Source organism: Anser cygnoides, chromosome 4 (genome assembly GCF_040182565.1).
Source record: "Anser cygnoides isolate HZ-2024a breed goose chromosome 4, Taihu_goose_T2T_genome, whole genome shotgun sequence".
Taxonomy (NCBI): domain Eukaryota; kingdom Metazoa; phylum Chordata; class Aves; order Anseriformes; family Anatidae; genus Anser; species Anser cygnoides.
Genome location: NC_089876.1, coordinates 12,459,895 through 12,478,317, shown reverse-complemented (window position 1 = coordinate 12,478,317; position 18,423 = coordinate 12,459,895). Strand labels below are relative to the sequence as shown.

Below are 18,423 nucleotides of genomic sequence, written 5' to 3'. Positions count from 1 at the left end.
CAGAGGGCTCAGAAAAATCAGTTCAGTAGAAACTAGATGGAGTCCAAATTATTTTGAACTTTACTGAAGAGAAAATCTTATCATTAACCTTCTCTATCCTGTGTCACTTCCTATGTGTTTTTTTTCTAATGATTGGTGGGATAAAGTTACATTGTGATGGATTTTATAAATAAATTAAGAGCTATTAGCATATGCCTCAGTCAAAGGAGATGTGGTTGATTAATAATAATAATAATAATAATAATAATAATAATAGTTCAACCCAACCTACAGACAACGAGAATGGGGTTTAATACATCTTCAGACATCACAGTCTGTCTCTACTGGCCTGATCCAAATGGTTCAAGTAAAATTATCATGGTTATATTTCAGCCAACCGACTTCTGAAAATACTGGATGTATTTTTTATAAAGTACTTTCTGTGTTAAGTATCTACCACACTTGAAATATTTACATACTTCTAATTTCAAAACAAGGACACATCCACCTGTTCAGTAACTGCTAATAATGAAATTTCTGACGTGACCAAATCAAGAAACTGGCAGACCCAGCTGACAAACAATCAAAATCCGAATTAACATTGAAAAGAAATACATTCCATATGCTTTGGGATATTTTATAATGGAGCTTTACACCACGGGTGTGGTTGAATATCAGGATGCCGGACTACATGTGGACAAATATCTGGCTTCTTTTATCCTTGGTAGGTAAATGAATATACCTCATTAGGTGCTGTTCAGGAATAGGGCTAAATGAAGAGGAAAAAATAGAATCAGATAAGGAAGCAGGCCAGATTATATTTCACATTCAATATTACTTACTTTGAAATAAAGGAAAACTCTACAAAAAGGATAGATAGGAATATAATCAATGCATTGTTATGCCTTGCAAGACAGCAAAAAGATACACTAATGCAACTGGCCTCTTTTCCTCAGTTTTTCATTACTGCACCATTTCCACAAAATACAAATAATTGTAGATACAAACCATGAATCCAAAAAACCTCTGGATATTAAAATTTAGGGCTCTCCTAGCAACTGTATCTCACACACTTGCACACATACAATACTCTGTATGGTGTTTGGTGTGGGCTTTTGTGCTTTCACAGCAATGAGGTTGAATTATGGTTGCTGTGGGAACTATATCTTTGAATTTCTTGACTTGCGCTACCATCTCAACTAAATGTTACATTAACATAGGTGAGCATGTGCTGTTTTTTTTTTTCCAGAAAAGGGAACCTATATGGATGGTTACATATTTAACTGTTCTTACCAAAGAAACAACACACGGCTGTGTCTGTCAAAGTACAGAGCTCTAATTGTGCTCACACTGCATACACAAGAAGTAAAACAGAGCCACATAAAACCTGTGAGTCAACTGTGGCAGAAAATAGCAGAAAAGTGATAATGTCACTAAAATCTTGTTTTTGCAATCTTCCTAAATTTGTTCGACTTTTTAATTTCAGAGTTTGGGTACAGGCTTTCTCCCAGGGCTCCAGCAGAAGATATATATACGTTTGTCATCTTCCTCGCAAGTGAGCACGAGTGTGACAGGGCTGTCACAGCCAGTATTGCCAACCCCAGTCAGCACAGGCATTGCTCTGGGTACGCTGAACATACAGCAAAAGGCGGTGATTTCTGCCATAAGAGTATTGAGGACTGACATTTGATGTGCAATATAGGTCACAAGCTGCTACAGTGGCACATGTCAGCACAGGAGAGAGGCACAGCCTCTAGCTGCCACTGGAGATGTTCTTTAGTGGAGGTGAGCTGTCCCGTGGCAGAACCAAGAAACTCAAACTTCAATGTCACTTTCTTTGATCCAAAATATTCTTTTTGCTGTTTCCCCACTAGTACATTTTGTCTTTTGACACCACCAGGAGAAAGGGAGTCACACTTCTTCTTATTTTGGAATTGTCACCCAACAATTATGCCTCTAAAATCATCAGATTAGACATTGCAGATACCAAGTAAATATTACAGCATTTTAAAATTGGAGTAAATTCTATTGCACAGTTGCTGCTTCCAAAAAAGTCAACGTCGGTATTACTCTTTAAGTAAGATTTTTATTTACCTTGGAGGAGCTTGGGGGGGGGGGGAAATCAAGAAGTAAAACAACATCACAAAGCTGCTGAGACACAGTGGCACATTTCTGAAGAGCATAAAGCAATGCTCAGCTGCTCTGCCAAGGCACTCAACGGGCCAGCAAGGTCTCATGAGCTTCCACTTACAAGAGGAAACACGAATGTCCCACCAGGGCAAGCTGGAGCAAAACGTCAAAGAAATCCAGGGAAAACAGCCAAAGTGAAACACAACTGGGCTCTCCTGGTGTGGAACAGAGGTGACAGCACACTTGAAAGTAACACCTTAGGAAACTTAAGAAAGTATCTGTTCAGATGGAAAATTTCAAGTTAAAAATAAATAAAATTTTAAAAAGTCACATTTTTTTCATATTGTAAGAGCATGAAAAATAAAAATTTAGCTTAAAATGTGAGTTCACAGTTATCTTAAATTGCCTATATCTCCTTTGCATAGCATTATGAAGGACTCCAAGTGAGGGCTTCTTTCAAATAAAATCTGAAGCATAGGGTATTTCCAGAGTAAATATTCAATTTCCAAGCAGTTTATAATGTTAACGCAAGACATTGTCAGAGAGTCTTCAAAAATAAGAGTGATCTGATCAATAAAAACAGAGCCTTAATGTTAAAACTTTCAAGGATCTAGAAGATTACTCAATATGACAGACCTAACAAGAAACTATTAAGTGTTGCAAGAATAATACTTCTAGTGTTAGACTTGCAGCTTTAAAGATGCAGCTATTTAAGTCTAGTCATAACACAAGAAATTAGTCTGGCTACAAAGAGAAAGAAGATTACTATACTTTGTGTCTGCCAACGAAATTGTGGATAATTTTAGTTTCAGGGTTCCAAGACGACTATTAAACACAGTAATTAAGGTAGTTGGGTGAAATGGAAAGGCACGTCACTAACAATACAACTGTGCTAAGTAGTTTTACAAGTCACTTTCGAATGACACGTGCCCTCTCTGTAAGTACAGAAGGCAAGGCACTGGCCCCCCTTAGCATCAAGACTTAATTGTCTCTGAACCGAACGCATTGTCTTTAACTGCAATAACAAAATGGTTCCAACTGAAATAATGGAACTGCCTCTTGCATCATACTTCTGAATGTTTTCTGAAAATTGCTTAATGCAATAGATGGAGAAAGATTTATGAGGTTAACATTTTACATATTCCTGCAATCATCCCAACTGTCAATTCTATTCACATGTGACATGAGCCTCTATAAAACGGGCTTGTAAATAAACGTAGCCGAAACACCTGGGAGTATGTGTGTTCTGGAAAGAAACTGTATTTTATGAAAGACTTAAAAACATACAAATAGGTCATCAGTTTTAAGAACATAGAAACAGGTCAATTTTTTCCATATTGCTAAATCTTTTTTATTTGAACCATTACAAACATACATAACGTGTAAAATATTATGTGTGTCAAATGAATAGTATTTATTCTAAAAATTCCTGGAGGAAAAAGAAGTCAAACACATATACATTGATCTAATTTAACTTTCTTTGATTTTTATATAAATCTCACATGAAGATAAGAAAGTGTGCATGTATGCGCATTTATGCGGCAATAAAAAAAAACAACGCAAAATTCTCAGAAGTATTTTACAATATAACTAAAAATAAGTCACAGAGTTCTTCATTTTGGTACATTTAAGTTTTAGAATACTGTACACAACGTCTTAATGTAACGTCTAAATACTCTAGCAGGACAGGTTGCATGCATAACCAGAAGGGCACATGACGATACCACACAGAGGTATGGACGAAATCCAGTGGTACCCTCCATGAAAGCAGCCATATTTCAAGATTTCTTTTTATTAAAAGGAAACCTGAAGGCAGCCAACAGCAGGACACTACCACATCCAGGAGTAGTCAATGTCGCTAACAAGAGAAACGCTTCATTCTCACCCTCCGGTGGCACTGCAAGGACATTTACCAGCTTGTATTTCTCTCCAGAAAAAGAAGGCTCCATTGGCATCTCAAAACCCCCATGAAATTTATCAAGGTGATTGCCCACAAGAAGCACAGTGCTGCATTTACTCTTCTCGATGAAGAACAAAGACGAGTTTCATAATGCTGAGAGCATCTCCCATAGCTCTTAAGGACAAAACAGAGGGAACACAGAAATCAGGTGGAAGGAGACTCATCCGTTTCCCAGAACTCTAAGAATGAAATGAAGAAAGGAAGTGCCACCACTGCATCAGTTCTTAACAGAAAATGCCCATCAATGAACCTGGAGGTACAAGAACTTTGACAAGTTATGTCATCATTATCGCACGTAGCAATCTAGAGCTCCACCACCAACTACCAAGACTGAGGGACAGCATGCATTAGTTTTGCTATTTTATTTACACATCACCATTTTCAAATCCTGTCTGCATCTGCTTACTGGGACAAACCAAAGAAACACCTCTCAAACAGAAAACAAAGCCCAAACCCAAGTACAATGTCCCATGAGCTGCCTACATCTCAAGTGCAGAAAGACGAAGGTCAGCCACCACGAAGTTCTCCCTTGCGTGCTACAGAAAACACATGTAAACATTGTAAACATCCACGGCACACTAGGCAGATAATCGATGTTTAGAAAGGACTCAGCACGTTAAATAGATGAGACCTGCAGTCATTATATCAACTAAAGGTTTTACGGCTTTATGCTAATGCAGTATTTAAAGACAAACACTGAACTGATACTTGAAAACTGAAAGAAATCATAAGACTAAGCCTATAAGAAAATCCTTAGAAATAAGCAAGCGATGAACTGAGTGACAAAATAAGGCGTCACATGAAATCTCTGGATTCAGTCTTCCAAAAATAATAATAATAATCCATGAGGGTTTAAGACTTTATGTTCAAAACGGCTGGAACTTTATGAAGTAGCTCCCTCTTCTGGTTTACCAAACAATGGCAATCCAACGTAAATGTCAAGATGCAGAATTCAGCCTGGAAACAATACCTTTCGCCGTTTTTTGGCTTCGGTCCTGTATCATCAAGTGATCACACAGAGGATTAGGAAAATGTGAGCTGCTGCCCCTTATTTTGAATAAGGATTTCATAGCTGAGGACAGAAAAGCTTAAACATGCTGGGACAGAAAGGTCCAACCTCAACACACAGTACAACAGAAAGCTGGTTGAACCCCCTGAATAGCTTGGTATCCTTGCAGACATTTTTTAATCAGACGGCACAAACACACAGAAGAAAAGAAATTCATTTCTCATTTTAAGCTCTCAACATGTTACTAGATAAAATGCATTTCACTGCATTTTACAAAAAGAACATACAAATAACAATGTTAAGAACAGTTCACTTTCCTACCTATATGGCCTGCAATATGACTTCTGGATTCATATTTGTAGAACTTCATTTGCAACTTCTGGGTTACAATTCTTGAAATGGAACAATTTATATGTTTTTTTTTAATTTCTTTCAGCTTTGACATCTTCATACAGATCAACACAAATTGCCCAGTGGTTTCTGACTTGAACTGTTAGAGGAAGCTTGACTTCCACTGTTAGAGGAAGCTCGGTGAAGAGCTGGTTATTTTTCAGCATCCCAGATGTAGCTACAGGCAATCCTATACCCTTCAAATTCTTCATCACTATTGAAGCTGAATGTTTGACCAAATACAAAAAAACTAGTGTAAACGGCAAAGATGTGGCACCACTGAAATCAGTTTCCTTCATCAATGTTATTATTTATAACAAAATCATGGTATAAATTAAATTATTGTGTATTTCATGAGAAAGAGAGAGCATAAAGGATGTCCCTGTTAAATTCTGGGCTGGATAATTTGAAAGCTTCATGTTTGACTTGCTAATACCTGCATAATCAGGCACACAACAGCGTGATTTCATCTTTCATGATATGTATACCAAGTGCATCTTAGAGGATGCAGCCAACTGAAACACCCAAGGAAATTCTGATCGTTCAACCACAGATAAAACCGAAATTGCCAGGAGTTATTTGGATGGATTTGAAAGGATCATATAAAATGGTAGGCCTTGGAGACCTGGAAATAGTGAGGGACAGAGGGAAAAGAGCTAAGATTTGCTGTGCGGGCACCTGCTGCAAATGGCAGACTTCCAGTGACACAGAGGGGAGACCCCTCTGCCAGACTCTGCAACAGTCAATGGGCTGAGACCCCCCACAACCCTCTTGGCAGAGAGAGGAGTTAAAGGGACAAAGAGAAAGTGAAACAAAAGCTGAGGAAATCAACAGAAAATAGAAAATGTGACCGAGTATGTAAGTGGAGATATTAAAATGGGGCAGACTGGAAGGAAAGTTTGTTACTAAGAGTTGTTAACTCTTAATAGAAAACATGCTCTAGCACCCGTATCAAGTTCCAATAGAAACAGGGTGAAAACAGAGATTTTATAAATCAGTTCAATTCAATCTTCTTCCTGTATTTCATTAATTTATTCCATAAAAATTAAACCAATTCTTATTCAAAATACAAAATTAGGTAACAGCAAGTGAGAAGTGTAAATAAGCCATTCAACTTTTCCTTTTTATAACAAGTGTATACAGAAGTATATTTGAGTGTTTTATTGTCATTCAGTAAGTATTTTGTGTAGTAATCTACAGAACGTTTGAATGAAAGACTATTACAAAACCCATGTCACATATAAACAAAGACTCCGAAAACAATGAATGAAAATACCACAAAATGGACTACTGCTGTAGATAAGTATCATTATCAGCAAAGCTATCGTATGAATAAACAGAGCCTCAATGTACCTCAAGTGCTTTGTCCGTAATGAGGAACTTTGCATATTGAAGCTAAGCATCTGATTCTCCGGCAACAGATCAAATACCCACATTTTCTTGTAAAAAATCATCTGCTGGGTCTGGTCTTACACAGCCACTTATAACATCATAACAAGAGCAAAGTATGATGGTAGCACTTTTCAGAAAGTGTGCAAGCTAACAGGATCCTAAACATAATCTGGGGTGAGAGGATGGTCTCACTGGTCCCTCCCAGAACTGTGGGGCACAGAAGAGGCATGGTTCAGATATGTACAATGCCAATTTGGACAGCTGGGTTCCCAGAACTCCAAAACATGTCCATCCAACTAAGGCCTCACAGAAATACATCCTCTCTCGGTGACCATACCTCAAAAGAAATGTTGACTAACTGTTAAGAGCTGCTACCATGCCTATTTATAAGAAACAAAGGAAAATTGGTTGTTTGGTTCAGCCAAAAGAGGACTGAAAGGCCAAAGCATCTACAGATGGAGACTTCCTATTTAATTGCACCTGACTAATGAAGACATGACTTGCAAGGACATTACTTCAATTGCAAGCCTGAGCAATTACATTGTCTTCCATGGAATTCATGGAATACTGGAAAAGACAATATTGAACCAAACCCAGACTTATTGGCTATGATTGAAAACTACAGAAAGCAATAAAATATTGCATGTAAACCCAACTATGATTAAATTCAAATTCATCACTTCCCAAGGCTTTGAGCTCCTTCAAAGAGTACATTATTCAAATGTATCTTTACAATAAAAATAGTGTTTTATCCATGTTATCTACTCAATGCATCTCTCCAAATTACTCAGGAAAAATAGAACGGTAGAATGGTTTAAGGCAAGTAACAGTAAAGTTCATATCACATGATTCACAAGGCACTAATGTTGTGGCTTTCAGTCACTTGAGAGCACAAACTTACAAAACAGGTTAAAAGAAAATTCAAACTGCAAATCAATTCCAACTTACCAGTCTCTGACGAGTTATCTTTAAGACTGAAAACTAAAAATGTGAATTTTGACTCAATCTTTTCATTAGCCATAAAGTCATTAGTAAATATAATGCCATCTACAACTTGTATAAAAACTGACAGTTTGGAGTTCACCTCTCAGAATATCTAAAACACTCTTTAACTTACACAAAGTTCTCAAGAAGTTAGTATGAATTGTAATTCAAAGCGAAGGGTCTGGAATAAGCACTCCTGCCATCAGTCCACTTGACAGTATGGGCAAACAGCACAAGATCTGGCTTTTCAGAAGTTCAAAGTACCAACTGCTCGATAGTATAAGTTTAGCTCCTACCAAATAAATCACATCCTTAATTCAATATTTCATTTTGCTAGCCTGTAGGTGGATACCCTCATACTGTTTCTCATGTAGCTTTTGTGAGGCTGCACTTAATGTGAGCAAAGTGCTTTGAGATCTTTAGCATGAATAAAATATATTTTGCATTTAGATGTTAATTATAGAAGTAGCAATATTTGAAATAGGGTTTTGTTTCAAAGCAGCAAGACTAAATCAAACATGAATATCTTGGCTTTGATTGTTATGTTTTACTTACTATGCTCTATTTTCCTTGCATTTGAAATATGCAATTTTGCATTTCTGTTATGTAAATGAATGTTTTTCATCTAACGTCTATTTTTGGAAAAAGAATCATTTTCTTTCCTAGTCCAAGACAGAAGTGTTGCTGAGCACAATTCTGGAGTCTAACTGACAGAGTCCTGTAATGCTATTGCACGCATTCAGTAACAAAAGCAGCAAGACATGCCCAGAGGACTCACTTAACTTGGAATATTAATATATAAGTGGTTATATATTCAGATATATGTCTTGATAAACACTGAATTATATTTAATATAGAATATAGAGCAATCTGCACTGAAAGTCCTAAGAACAATCAATTATAAGCTAAAGGTTCTTTTTGCCTCTGTGTAATTTAAGCTATTTTAGAGGCAAATTTCAAGATAATAAAAGGTTTGGACTTTATCCAAAACTGTCATGCAAGAGGTCAAGTCACCTATCACAGTACTTCCTTTTATATGTTAAATGTGTTGTTTTTCACTTCTAAAAAGTGTGCCAATTATATTGCTGTATGTGTCCCTAGATATCAGTGGCACTTAGTAGATAACGTATTCTGGAAAATGGAAAAGAAGTAAAAAATGCATGCCATATATAAGCCTATTAACATAAATGGTGTTTACTACCTGCAGAGGATTTTGATTCTATGGTTTGTGTGACCAAATTATGGTGTTTCAGCCTGTCCCTTGTTCTCTGAAATTCACATATTCCTTGGCTGAGTAAGGAAGAGAAAGCATTTAAGATTTCCATTTAAGTCATGGAGTAAATTTGGGCATCCATAAATTGCCAGTGTTAAAGAAAACTGAAGTCAGGGTTAGCAAACCAATTTAAAAAATTGTGGTTGATTCTGTCATGTGGCAAAAAACAGCCCAATAAATCAAAGGAATACAACACCTGTTTAGAAGAAAATATTATACTCTCAAAGCAGTGCTGGAACACTGATATTTACCCAGACGAGTAAGGTTAAGAAGCATATCCCACTCACTCAAATCTTTAAATAAAATTAAATGCCAACCTAAAGCTTGTTTTCAACATTCTATGATGCCTGAGAAATGCTGTCACTCACTCATTACACTCCCTCACACGGATGTAATTTCCACCCCCACCTATCGTCATCACATCTGGTTTGGTATGCAGTTTCAGACAAAAAAAATAATCTAGGCACCAAATCACAACATATTTTGAGAAATATTCTAGTATACGTGTGTGTAATTATAGACAGCATTAAGTATATCTTCAAATATAAACCATCATTGAATCTTTTTGGGAAAAAAAAATAGCGTAAAGCCTTGTTAGAACTGTAGTTTATTAGTAGTACACTGGGGCTTAAATCATTTCTCTAAATACCAAAACACAAGATAACCCAAAACTTTGCATCCCACAGAATCACAGATAGCACGGCTGAAGATGACCTCAAACCATTAGTCTATCTACCAGCCCAACAGCAAGATCTGCAACTTTATCACCTCAACCAATGTTTGTGAAACAGACTTTAAATAACTCAAGTGAGTGAGATTTCGCTGTCTACCCACCCCACCTATTCCAGTGTTTCATCACTGGAAAGCTTTTCCTAACCTGACCCCAAACTATTACAGCATTTCACTTTCCTCCCTGCTGGGAAGTTTTTAAGTCTAGCTTGAACTTGTAATGCATTTACGCCCTTTCAAACAGTGAGGCACTCCCCTCAGAAGCGCATGGTAACAACAGACAAAAAAACTTTGAGACAAGGTCCTAGCTCCACTTAACTCACTGGAAACAAAACCTGTGGAGACGCTGAAATATGCCCTCTGACATTTGCAACACTGCATATAGGACATACTAGAAAATACAGGTTGACACTTAAGTTTGAAGCACACTGTGCATATTCAAAACCATACATGGTTCAGAGCCAGAGGGGAGGGTTTTTTGCCCTGGCACCCAAAGGCTGCTCCTTCTGTTTCCACAGAATATTCAAAAAGAAAACTTTCCAGGTTACCTCTTCGAAGTCAAGAAAACAAAAAGAAGGCAAGAAAACTTTCCACGTGTACTACACAGCCTCACTCGCACCAATAGCCACCAACGTCAAGGCCAAGAAGACTGTTGCCACCTAGGCCATGAGCGACAAACCCCAACATCTCCCAGAAGAAGACAACCAGCATGGACGCTTACACGAGGCTGGGGCACGCAAACCTCCAGCGGCCCCACTGCGATCCCCTCCTGCTCTGGCAGCACCTCCGCCACCCAGAGCCATCCCCGCGGGCTGCCATGTTGTGCCACAGCCAGCCTCGAGCCTGCCAGCCACCCATGGGTGGCGGGACATGGTGGTGGCCATGGGGTCGAGCCACAGCACCCCACACTCACCTTCGGAGACCTCAAACTCGGCCGCTCCATTGAGCTGGTAGAGGCACCAGTCAACCGTGCTGTTGTCGCCTGGGGGGCCGCCAACTGGAAGAGAAGGAGGAGGATCAAAGGCATGGTCAGTCTGGGGTACCCAGCGCCCACGGGGAGAGGGAAGAGGGGATGGGGCCATGGGGAGAGGGCTGAGGAAGGGACAACAGGCTGTGGGGTGGAGGAGAGAGGGCTGAGGATGGGTCAAGAGGCAGTGGGGCGGAGGAGAGAGGACGAGCCGCAGCAGTGGGGAGGAGGGCAAGGAGAGGTGGAGAGGGCAGCGAACGGAACAGAGGGATGAGGGGGGGGGCTACAGCGAGCCGGGAGGAGGGAGAGCGTTAACGAAATACCCTGCTTTTGGGACATGTGTGCCGCCCTGCGGAAGGTGCCCAGTGCTCTGAACTGTTATTTTGCTTTGCTCCCAGCGCCGGTAGCTAGCTCGGGGCGCCTCCTCCTCCTCCCAGCGGAGCGGGCGGCGCAGGCAGCCGGCGCTGCCTCGGGGCGCTGAGGGAGCCGGGGGAGGGAGGACGGGCAGGAGGGAAGGCTCCGCCCGGAGCTCCGGGGGAAGGCGGCGCTGCCTCGCCAGGACCCGCCGCGGCCCCAACAGGTGCCGGCGGGCCCGGCAGGCCTGCGGGGAGCCCCCCTCAGCACGGCCGGCTGCCAGGCTGCCGCCCGCCCGCCTTCCTTCATCCCTCCTCCGTGCTCCCGTTTCAACTTCGGTCCCCGAGTTCCCCTTCAGGGCATCCCGCCGTGCCACACTTCACTTCACTTCTTACCTGCCTTGGGCTGTGTAGCCTGTTAGGGATGAAGGCTGCACATGCCAGCTAACTTCTCAGGTTTTACGTACGCTAAAATCATTGCGAGGCTAGAGAGCGTTTCTCATCTTCCAGACTGTGGATCCGCAAGCTGTCTTCACAGCACGCATGAAAGGTAACTAAGAAAGCAAACCTTTTATCAAGTAAACCAAAGTGCTCTGTGGAGTGACACTTGACTCCACTGGAAAATTATTAGGGGAGCAGAAAAATTTAAAGTGCTGAAACAGTCAGTTATAGCAAGCATACTTTATAAACGTCTTTATTCTTACAGACATCCACCCCAAAAACACCACAGGAGGGAAATCTAAAGGTATGTTAATTGTTCTGTACACCAGGCGGCTTTCTTGGCATTTTATTTAACACAAAGATTGTGACTTTCTAGCTTACAGCTGGCAGCATTGTGCCTACATCTGTCTTTTTGAGGCGACAGTGTCAGAGGCCCACATATACCATAGCTCATGTCAAAGAAAGCAAACACACTTTGTATTGGCAAATGAGAAAAGCTTAAGAAATAGTACAGGAAAACTATAATCAAGCCATGGTAAGAGATTAGGAGCACAAGAGAACAAAATATCAATGTAGGCAGCTGTCGTGACCCAATTACACCGGATCCTCCATTATCTTTGGTACAAATTCTAAGTGATATGCCAACATTCATTCCTTTTTGTAGCATGTGAAGACCCTCCTGATACCTTTAGACTTGTATGCACTTTCATAAGCTGTAGGTAGTTTGATTTGATTTTTGCTAATGTAAGTATTTTATTCAAACAGGTATGTTCTTCTCTACTCTGTACAAGACAGTGTAATACTGTGGCCTGTGTGAAAGAGTAAGGAGGACAATTACATGTTCTGATGGAAATAGGTTTAGAACGGGAGTAACAGTCTGCAAACATTCTCAGCTACTTTAGCAGCAGAGCAAAATGCCAACGCTTAAGCTTTCCTGGGAAATTCACCTAAATTACAAGACCATAATGCCTTCTGAGGTAAAAGAACATCACTTCATTTAGACTGTGTATATATATTTATCTCTAAGCCATATGTTTGCTGGATGTGTGCTAGCTTTCTTGGAACTGAAAAGGTTTAAGCTGATGATCTGGGGAAAAACAGAGTATCATAGAGCTGTATTAAAGCTTCATCCAGCTGCTTACAGATATTAACTCTCTCATTAAAGTACCTACAGACCTTGATTGCTCTCCGCAAAGTATTATCTTAAATAAAATTAACCTTAACATTCCAGTACAAGCCTCCTCTTTTTGGAGAAAATTATAGTCTCGCATATTAATAACCAAACAAGGGCACCGCTGTAGGAGAATCCATTCATATCAGCCATATTTTACAAAATGTAGTGATTTTATGCTCTTCAGCTCAGTATTACAGAGTTACATACTGTTTTTCATTCTGGACTTCAAAAATTTACATACTTCGTATGTTAAAAAAAAAAAAGTTTGGCATGTAAGGCAGTACATTATATATTTCTTTTTTTTTTTTCCTAAAATGGAAGGATAGATACAGATCTTACTTAGAGCGTGATCTGTTTCTACAGGTAACTTAAATGTTGAGATGGGTTAATTTGCACCCAAGGGTTAGGAAGTTCAGCATGAATTTACCTTTATCAGTACAAGTCTGTAGAGGGATACTGTAAAACTATTTGTGATGGTTTCATCACAAATAGTGATGTGACTGCTTGAACTAAATCTAGTTAGACTACTAATTCTAAATCAACAGACAAACTTGAAGGTGAGAGCAGATGCCACTTTCATCTGACTTCCTTTACTTTTGAATTGTTGGAAATGAGAGTTTGGTATGATACTTTTTATCATTTCAGGATTGTAACATTGTTAGAAGCAGGTACTTTACTCAAACTACAATTTAAGCAGGGTAGCCAAATTATACTAATGTGTATTTTAAAGAATGAATCAGCGAAAGAACTATTCGGGTTTTTAATATCATAGCATTGGACAGAAACAGGTACAACTGCAGACCAAATTTCTAGGGAGACTGGGCTACCTTACCTATATAACATTTTTTAAATTATGGACTTTTTCCCTTTTCACAAGGGCTATCAGCAGACCTAGGAGCATGGCTGTTTCAGTTTTCAGCACAGCAGACAACACTCACTAACGGTAAGAAAGCAAGTGAGAAATCCAATTTAAATGGGATCAGAAGGTCAACCCTATAAAATAAAATTTAATCTTGCTACAACTTCAAAACGCAAAGACAATAATCCGTATTGCAGTACCAGGCCCAGAAACAAAGAATTCCATTCAAAATAGAATTTCCACAAAGAGAAATCACCAGGATTTCTAGTCAGCGAGGATGCAGAACACCTCTCTGAGCAATACGGTTTTATAGAAAGAAAAAGTTAAAATAAAAATAAAAATAAATCAGCTCCAGGGGCAGCGCTAACAGCTACCTCCCGGGGGCCGCGGTTTTCACGGGGTCCTGCACCCTGCTGCAGGAACCCCACGTACCAGCAGCACCTCGGGGCTGCCAGCCACCCCCTGGGGCCAATTCCCCTCCCCATATCCTCCGATTTAACCAAAAAGTGCTTTAAAGGGAAAAAAAAAAGCAGCGCCTTCGGGCGAGCAGGCCCGCCGCTGCCGTTCCCTCAAGATGGTGGCGGCCCGGCCGGGAGGCGGCGCCGGAGCGGGGGGCGGCCGGGGGCGGGACGCGGCGGGGAAAGCCCCGGCTTCGGCCCCGGCCCCGGCCGGCTGTGGAGCCGCCATGGGGCCCCTGCTGCTGCTCTTCAGCCTCGTCCTGCCGGCTGCTGGCCGCGGGCAGCTGCGGGCCTTCGTGGTCGCCCACAGCCACATGGACGTCGGCTGGGTTTACACGGTGCAGGTGGGGCCCGCTGAGGAGGGAGGGAGGCAGGCCGGGGAGGGGGGGGGGGCGGGGCTGAGCCTTCCTACTGCTCCTCGGCTCGGTGCCGGGTTAAAAAAAAAAAAAAAGGCGTAAATCGCTGAGGGGACAACCCCCCGGTCTGTCCCGCAGTGCGGCTGGTCGCCCGGTTTTGTGGGATCACCTTGGCGGGGGAAGGCAGGGTTGGCACAGGGGCTCGGCGCGTCGCTTGGGGTTTCCTGCTGCCGGCGTTCAGTGGGATGCTCGCCGTGTGTTTTGGTGTTGTTTTTAAAAAGGACAACCTTCTAGCTCTCAAAGGGTGCTTTAGCTGCTTGGCAGGCTTTCTTGGGCTTTCAGGGTGCCCCGTTACTGAGCCAAAAACTGAAGGAAATTCTCAGTCCCCAGAGACACCCTACTGGCCAAGGCAGAGTCGGTGCCTAGGGCCACGGAAGTGTGGCAGTAAAATTTTTGCTCAGTGAGTGAGTTGCAGAGCAAAAATAAATCAGGTTAATACCCCATTAATACCCTTTTGTATTTGTTAGTCTAAATCCTGCATCCTTTTTTATTTCATTACAATGAATTTCTTTAGATGATGCAGAAGATGCTGTGGATACTTTACTTGCTAGAGTGATATGACATCGCATGCTTAAAAATAACTATAATAAAAAAAATAATGTCTTACCAAGAAAATTTTTACTGTTGCTTGCAGGTAGCCTAGGTTGTGAGAAGATTAATTTTCAATTCCAACCCGACCACTGGGCTTTATAAACTTTGCAGGTGTTCTGGTATAGCTTAAGTTTGTGTCATGATGCAGATTGGCTTGTTTTAATCTCCAAAATACATCAAGAAAATATTTTCAATAGGTTACCACATGGAATATTTTACTAGTGTATCACATTTGAGGAGTCCTTCATCAACTCTTAAAATATAGCGTACTCCACTGACCTATTCAGAATTAAAATTGAGCACGATGTTGTAATCCTTGTAAATATACTTGGATTTTAGGTTATATTGTTTGCAGCCATTTGTGAGACAAATGAAAGCTTAGCAGACATTTGAGCGTGTCACTATTGAGTAATAGTAAAATTTGAAGGCTATTCCCTTAGTTAAAATTTCACATTGTGTAACAATGAGTGTCTAATCATAATCTTGATTATAAAAAGTCCTGCAGAAATGATTGAAAAGTCATTGAACAAGCAATTATTTAGATAAGCTCTGAAGTATTTTAAGCCATTCCTCCTACACTCAAAAATTTTTGCTTTTCTAGTGACAGTTAGCAAAGATAGCTGGATTTCAGGTGTGGAAAGCAAGGGGATAGGAAAAGTTAGTTTCTGATTTGGATCACATCATCCTGTTCCTATTTCAGAGTGTGCTTTTCTTTCTTATGGGAAAATTACCCAAATTAAAATTATGGATTCATATTTTATATATCATGCCCAGTAGTTGTAGTTGGATGAGGGATCTGTTAATCACTTTCAGGTGCATGTTTGTGTTGTGGTGCTTATTTTCTAGGCATGTGTCATTACCTTTAAGTAGAAAAACGATATTGTTGATGTTAAAGTAACTATGCTATTATAGATACACATGGAAACTGTTGCAAGAAAATACAGGCACTCCAGGAAATTCTAGTATCTCTGCTGTTGCTTTTAGGTGTTGTATATCACTTTGATGTTAAGCGAGGGGTGAATCACTGCATATGGCCAAGCAGAAGTTTTTCTGGCAAGGAAAAGTGTATCCAAAATATCATCATTTGCACAACTTTAAACTAATATGGTGTTGTTTCTTTGATACCATATGATACGATATAACTGCATGATAGATCACAGAATCACAGAATTGTAGGGGTTGAAAGGGACCTCAAGAGATCATCGTGTCCAGCCCCCTTATTTGATTATTTGATGAATATAGCTCCCATATTTGCATTCCAATAAAATCCATAGGCCTTCTGGAATCAACGTTGCTTTAGGAACAGGAGACACATGGAGTAGATGCTCTGATTCTCGCACTGGATGATTCTACGTCAACAGTCAGATTTGTTCTGAGTCCTTTGCCTCTGTTCTAAATCATCAAGCAGGATGGAGTTATTTTTCCTGACTAAAACTTCTAGGGTCATAGTAGAATAATTTACAGTTTACGTATAACTGTGTTATACCAGCAACACACACCCACAGCACAGTCATACTCACACAGCAAAAACAATTCTGATAATTCAGGACACCAGCAGAAGAGCAGAAATGGAAGGGTAAAGTAGGCGTGTGGATTTCTTTCCAGCTACATTGGTGGAAAGACTTACCATGCGTGGTACTGATAATGGAAGGTAAGCAGTGAGGGACAGGGTGAGCTGTTCCCAGTGGGTCAAAAAGGAAGCTTTTATTGATGTCTGCTGGTCTTGGGGGAAGCTACAGCATGATCTGGTCAGGTCCTCAGTCAGAGAATAGTTTTTGGAACCAAAGGCACACAGGGTGTTTATAACCAGGGAGAACTCGGCCTTTCTGACAGTACAAAAGAAGTTTGCAACAAACTTGACATTTTCATCTCTTTCATCTCAAGCCCCGTGAGTGTTCAAAACAGCCCCTTAATATAGGCCAAGCACCTCTTTCCAAAATGCAGTTTCTTTTCTACGTTATTTTGCAGGAGAGTATGCATGCTTACGCAGCAAATGTCTACACCTCTGTTGTAGAAGAGCTAATGAAAGGAAAGCAACGCAAATTTATTGCTGTGGAGCAGGAATTCTTTCGACTCTGGTGGGACGCGGTAGCCACAGATAAACACAAGCAGCAGGTAAGTTGTACTAGAGCCAAATGTACTGCTAACAAGGAATCCATGCTTTTTTCAGAGGGCAAGGAGGGGGCAAAGTATTTCAGCATTTGCTTTTTACCCACATCTTGTGCAATCTGTCTGGAATCTAGCGCTTCTTATGAAAGGACCTTACCTCTAAAGGCAGTTACAAGAGGTTAAAACCCCAGCTGTAGATCAGAGTGGTAGGAGGTAGCAACCTTTGCACTAAGACTCTTTACACTTTGCAATTCTTGTTTCATCAGTAACTTTTTTTAATTGGGGGCATGCTAGTATAAGATCTGGGTGATTCTGAAAGAGGCTGCACCAATATTTGTCAAACATCTGAAGCTTACGAACTGATAACGCTGCTCACAGGAAGGAACTCCTTTCTTTCCAGTTAAGTGTTGCTCAAAAAAACCTGCTGTTTCTAAACAAGGTTAGTGCTGCAAAAAGAAAAATGTAGGATTCAACAGCAATAGCTGTTTCTTGGGTTTGCTTATTTATGAACTGTGATCCCTTTCAGTCTTAAGAGTTTTAACTCAAGAATTATTTTTTTTTCCTTGTAAAGACATTGCGAAATTTTGTTTGTTATTTCTTGTTTCATGACAGAGGAAAGAATCATGCTAAAATCAAAGACTGGGCTGGTAGCCCATTGCAATGTGTGACGTTTAAACTTCGGATCCTAACACTAGTGGGTACGCATGTGCAGCTCCCCGTAGGTACTTGTGCTGAACTCCAGGCAACAACAACATATTACGTGTAGTATGTTAGATCTTATTTGGTTTAAAGACAGCTGGTTTGATTTTTGGCTGGTCTTGTGCAGAGCCAGGAGTTGGACTCAACGATCCTTCTGGGTGCCTTTCAACTCAAGATAGTCTGTGGTTCTATGAAAGTGTAGATATGTAAAGTGTCATATGAAAAAGTCACCCCGTCTGGTTTTTGTTTAAACCTAGTCCTTCAATAAATTCTGAGTTTTCTGTAATGTTTTGTATTTGAATAATAGCTTGCAACCTGTGTGCAGCTGACCTTTGTAAATAGGTTTTGCTGTGGTGGCAGTTCTTTGCCCGTACCTGCCCCATGCAAGACAGATCCCTTGTCTATTCTTAATTAGAAAATTGCATTGTAAATCCAGGGTGGGGAAATTAAAGAAAATAGCATAGGAACTGCCTTTGTGCAGGACAGGAAAATACTCTTTCTAATGGAAGT

At 40.5% G+C, this 18,423-nt stretch overlaps 2 protein-coding genes across 5 annotated transcripts in view; one reads left to right on the top strand and one right to left on the bottom strand.

Moving 5' to 3' along the window:
• PPP2R2C (protein phosphatase 2 regulatory subunit Bgamma) overlaps positions 1–11,293 on the bottom strand; it is a 189,448-nt gene extending 178,155 nt beyond the window's left edge. Inside the window, exons 1-2 of one of the 2 annotated variants that reach the window (XM_013179604.3) lie at positions 11,137–11,293; positions 10,760–10,843 (exon numbers count right to left, since the gene is read on the bottom strand). In XM_013179604.3, coding sequence (XP_013035058.1) covers positions 10,760–10,843; positions 11,137–11,152 — 100 coding nt within the window. In that variant the 5' untranslated portion in view covers positions 11,153–11,293. Of the gene's footprint in view, positions 1–10,759; positions 11,060–11,136 lie in introns of those variants that run through there. The other variant, XM_066995637.1, reaches the window with a different exon arrangement.
• Positions 11,294–13,658: 2,365 nt separating this feature from the next.
• Positions 13,659–18,423, top strand: part of MAN2B2 (mannosidase alpha class 2B member 2) — a 30,069-nt gene continuing 25,304 nt past the window's right edge. For 2 of the 3 annotated variants that reach the window (XM_066995634.1, XM_048046236.2), the window contains exons 1-2: positions 14,200–14,442; positions 17,074–17,220. In XM_066995634.1, the coding sequence (XP_066851735.1) occupies positions 14,215–14,442; positions 17,074–17,220 (375 nt within the window). In that variant the 5' untranslated portion in view covers positions 14,200–14,214. Of the gene's footprint in view, positions 13,725–14,199; positions 14,443–17,073; positions 17,221–18,423 lie in introns of those variants that run through there. The other variant, XM_066995633.1, reaches the window with a different exon arrangement.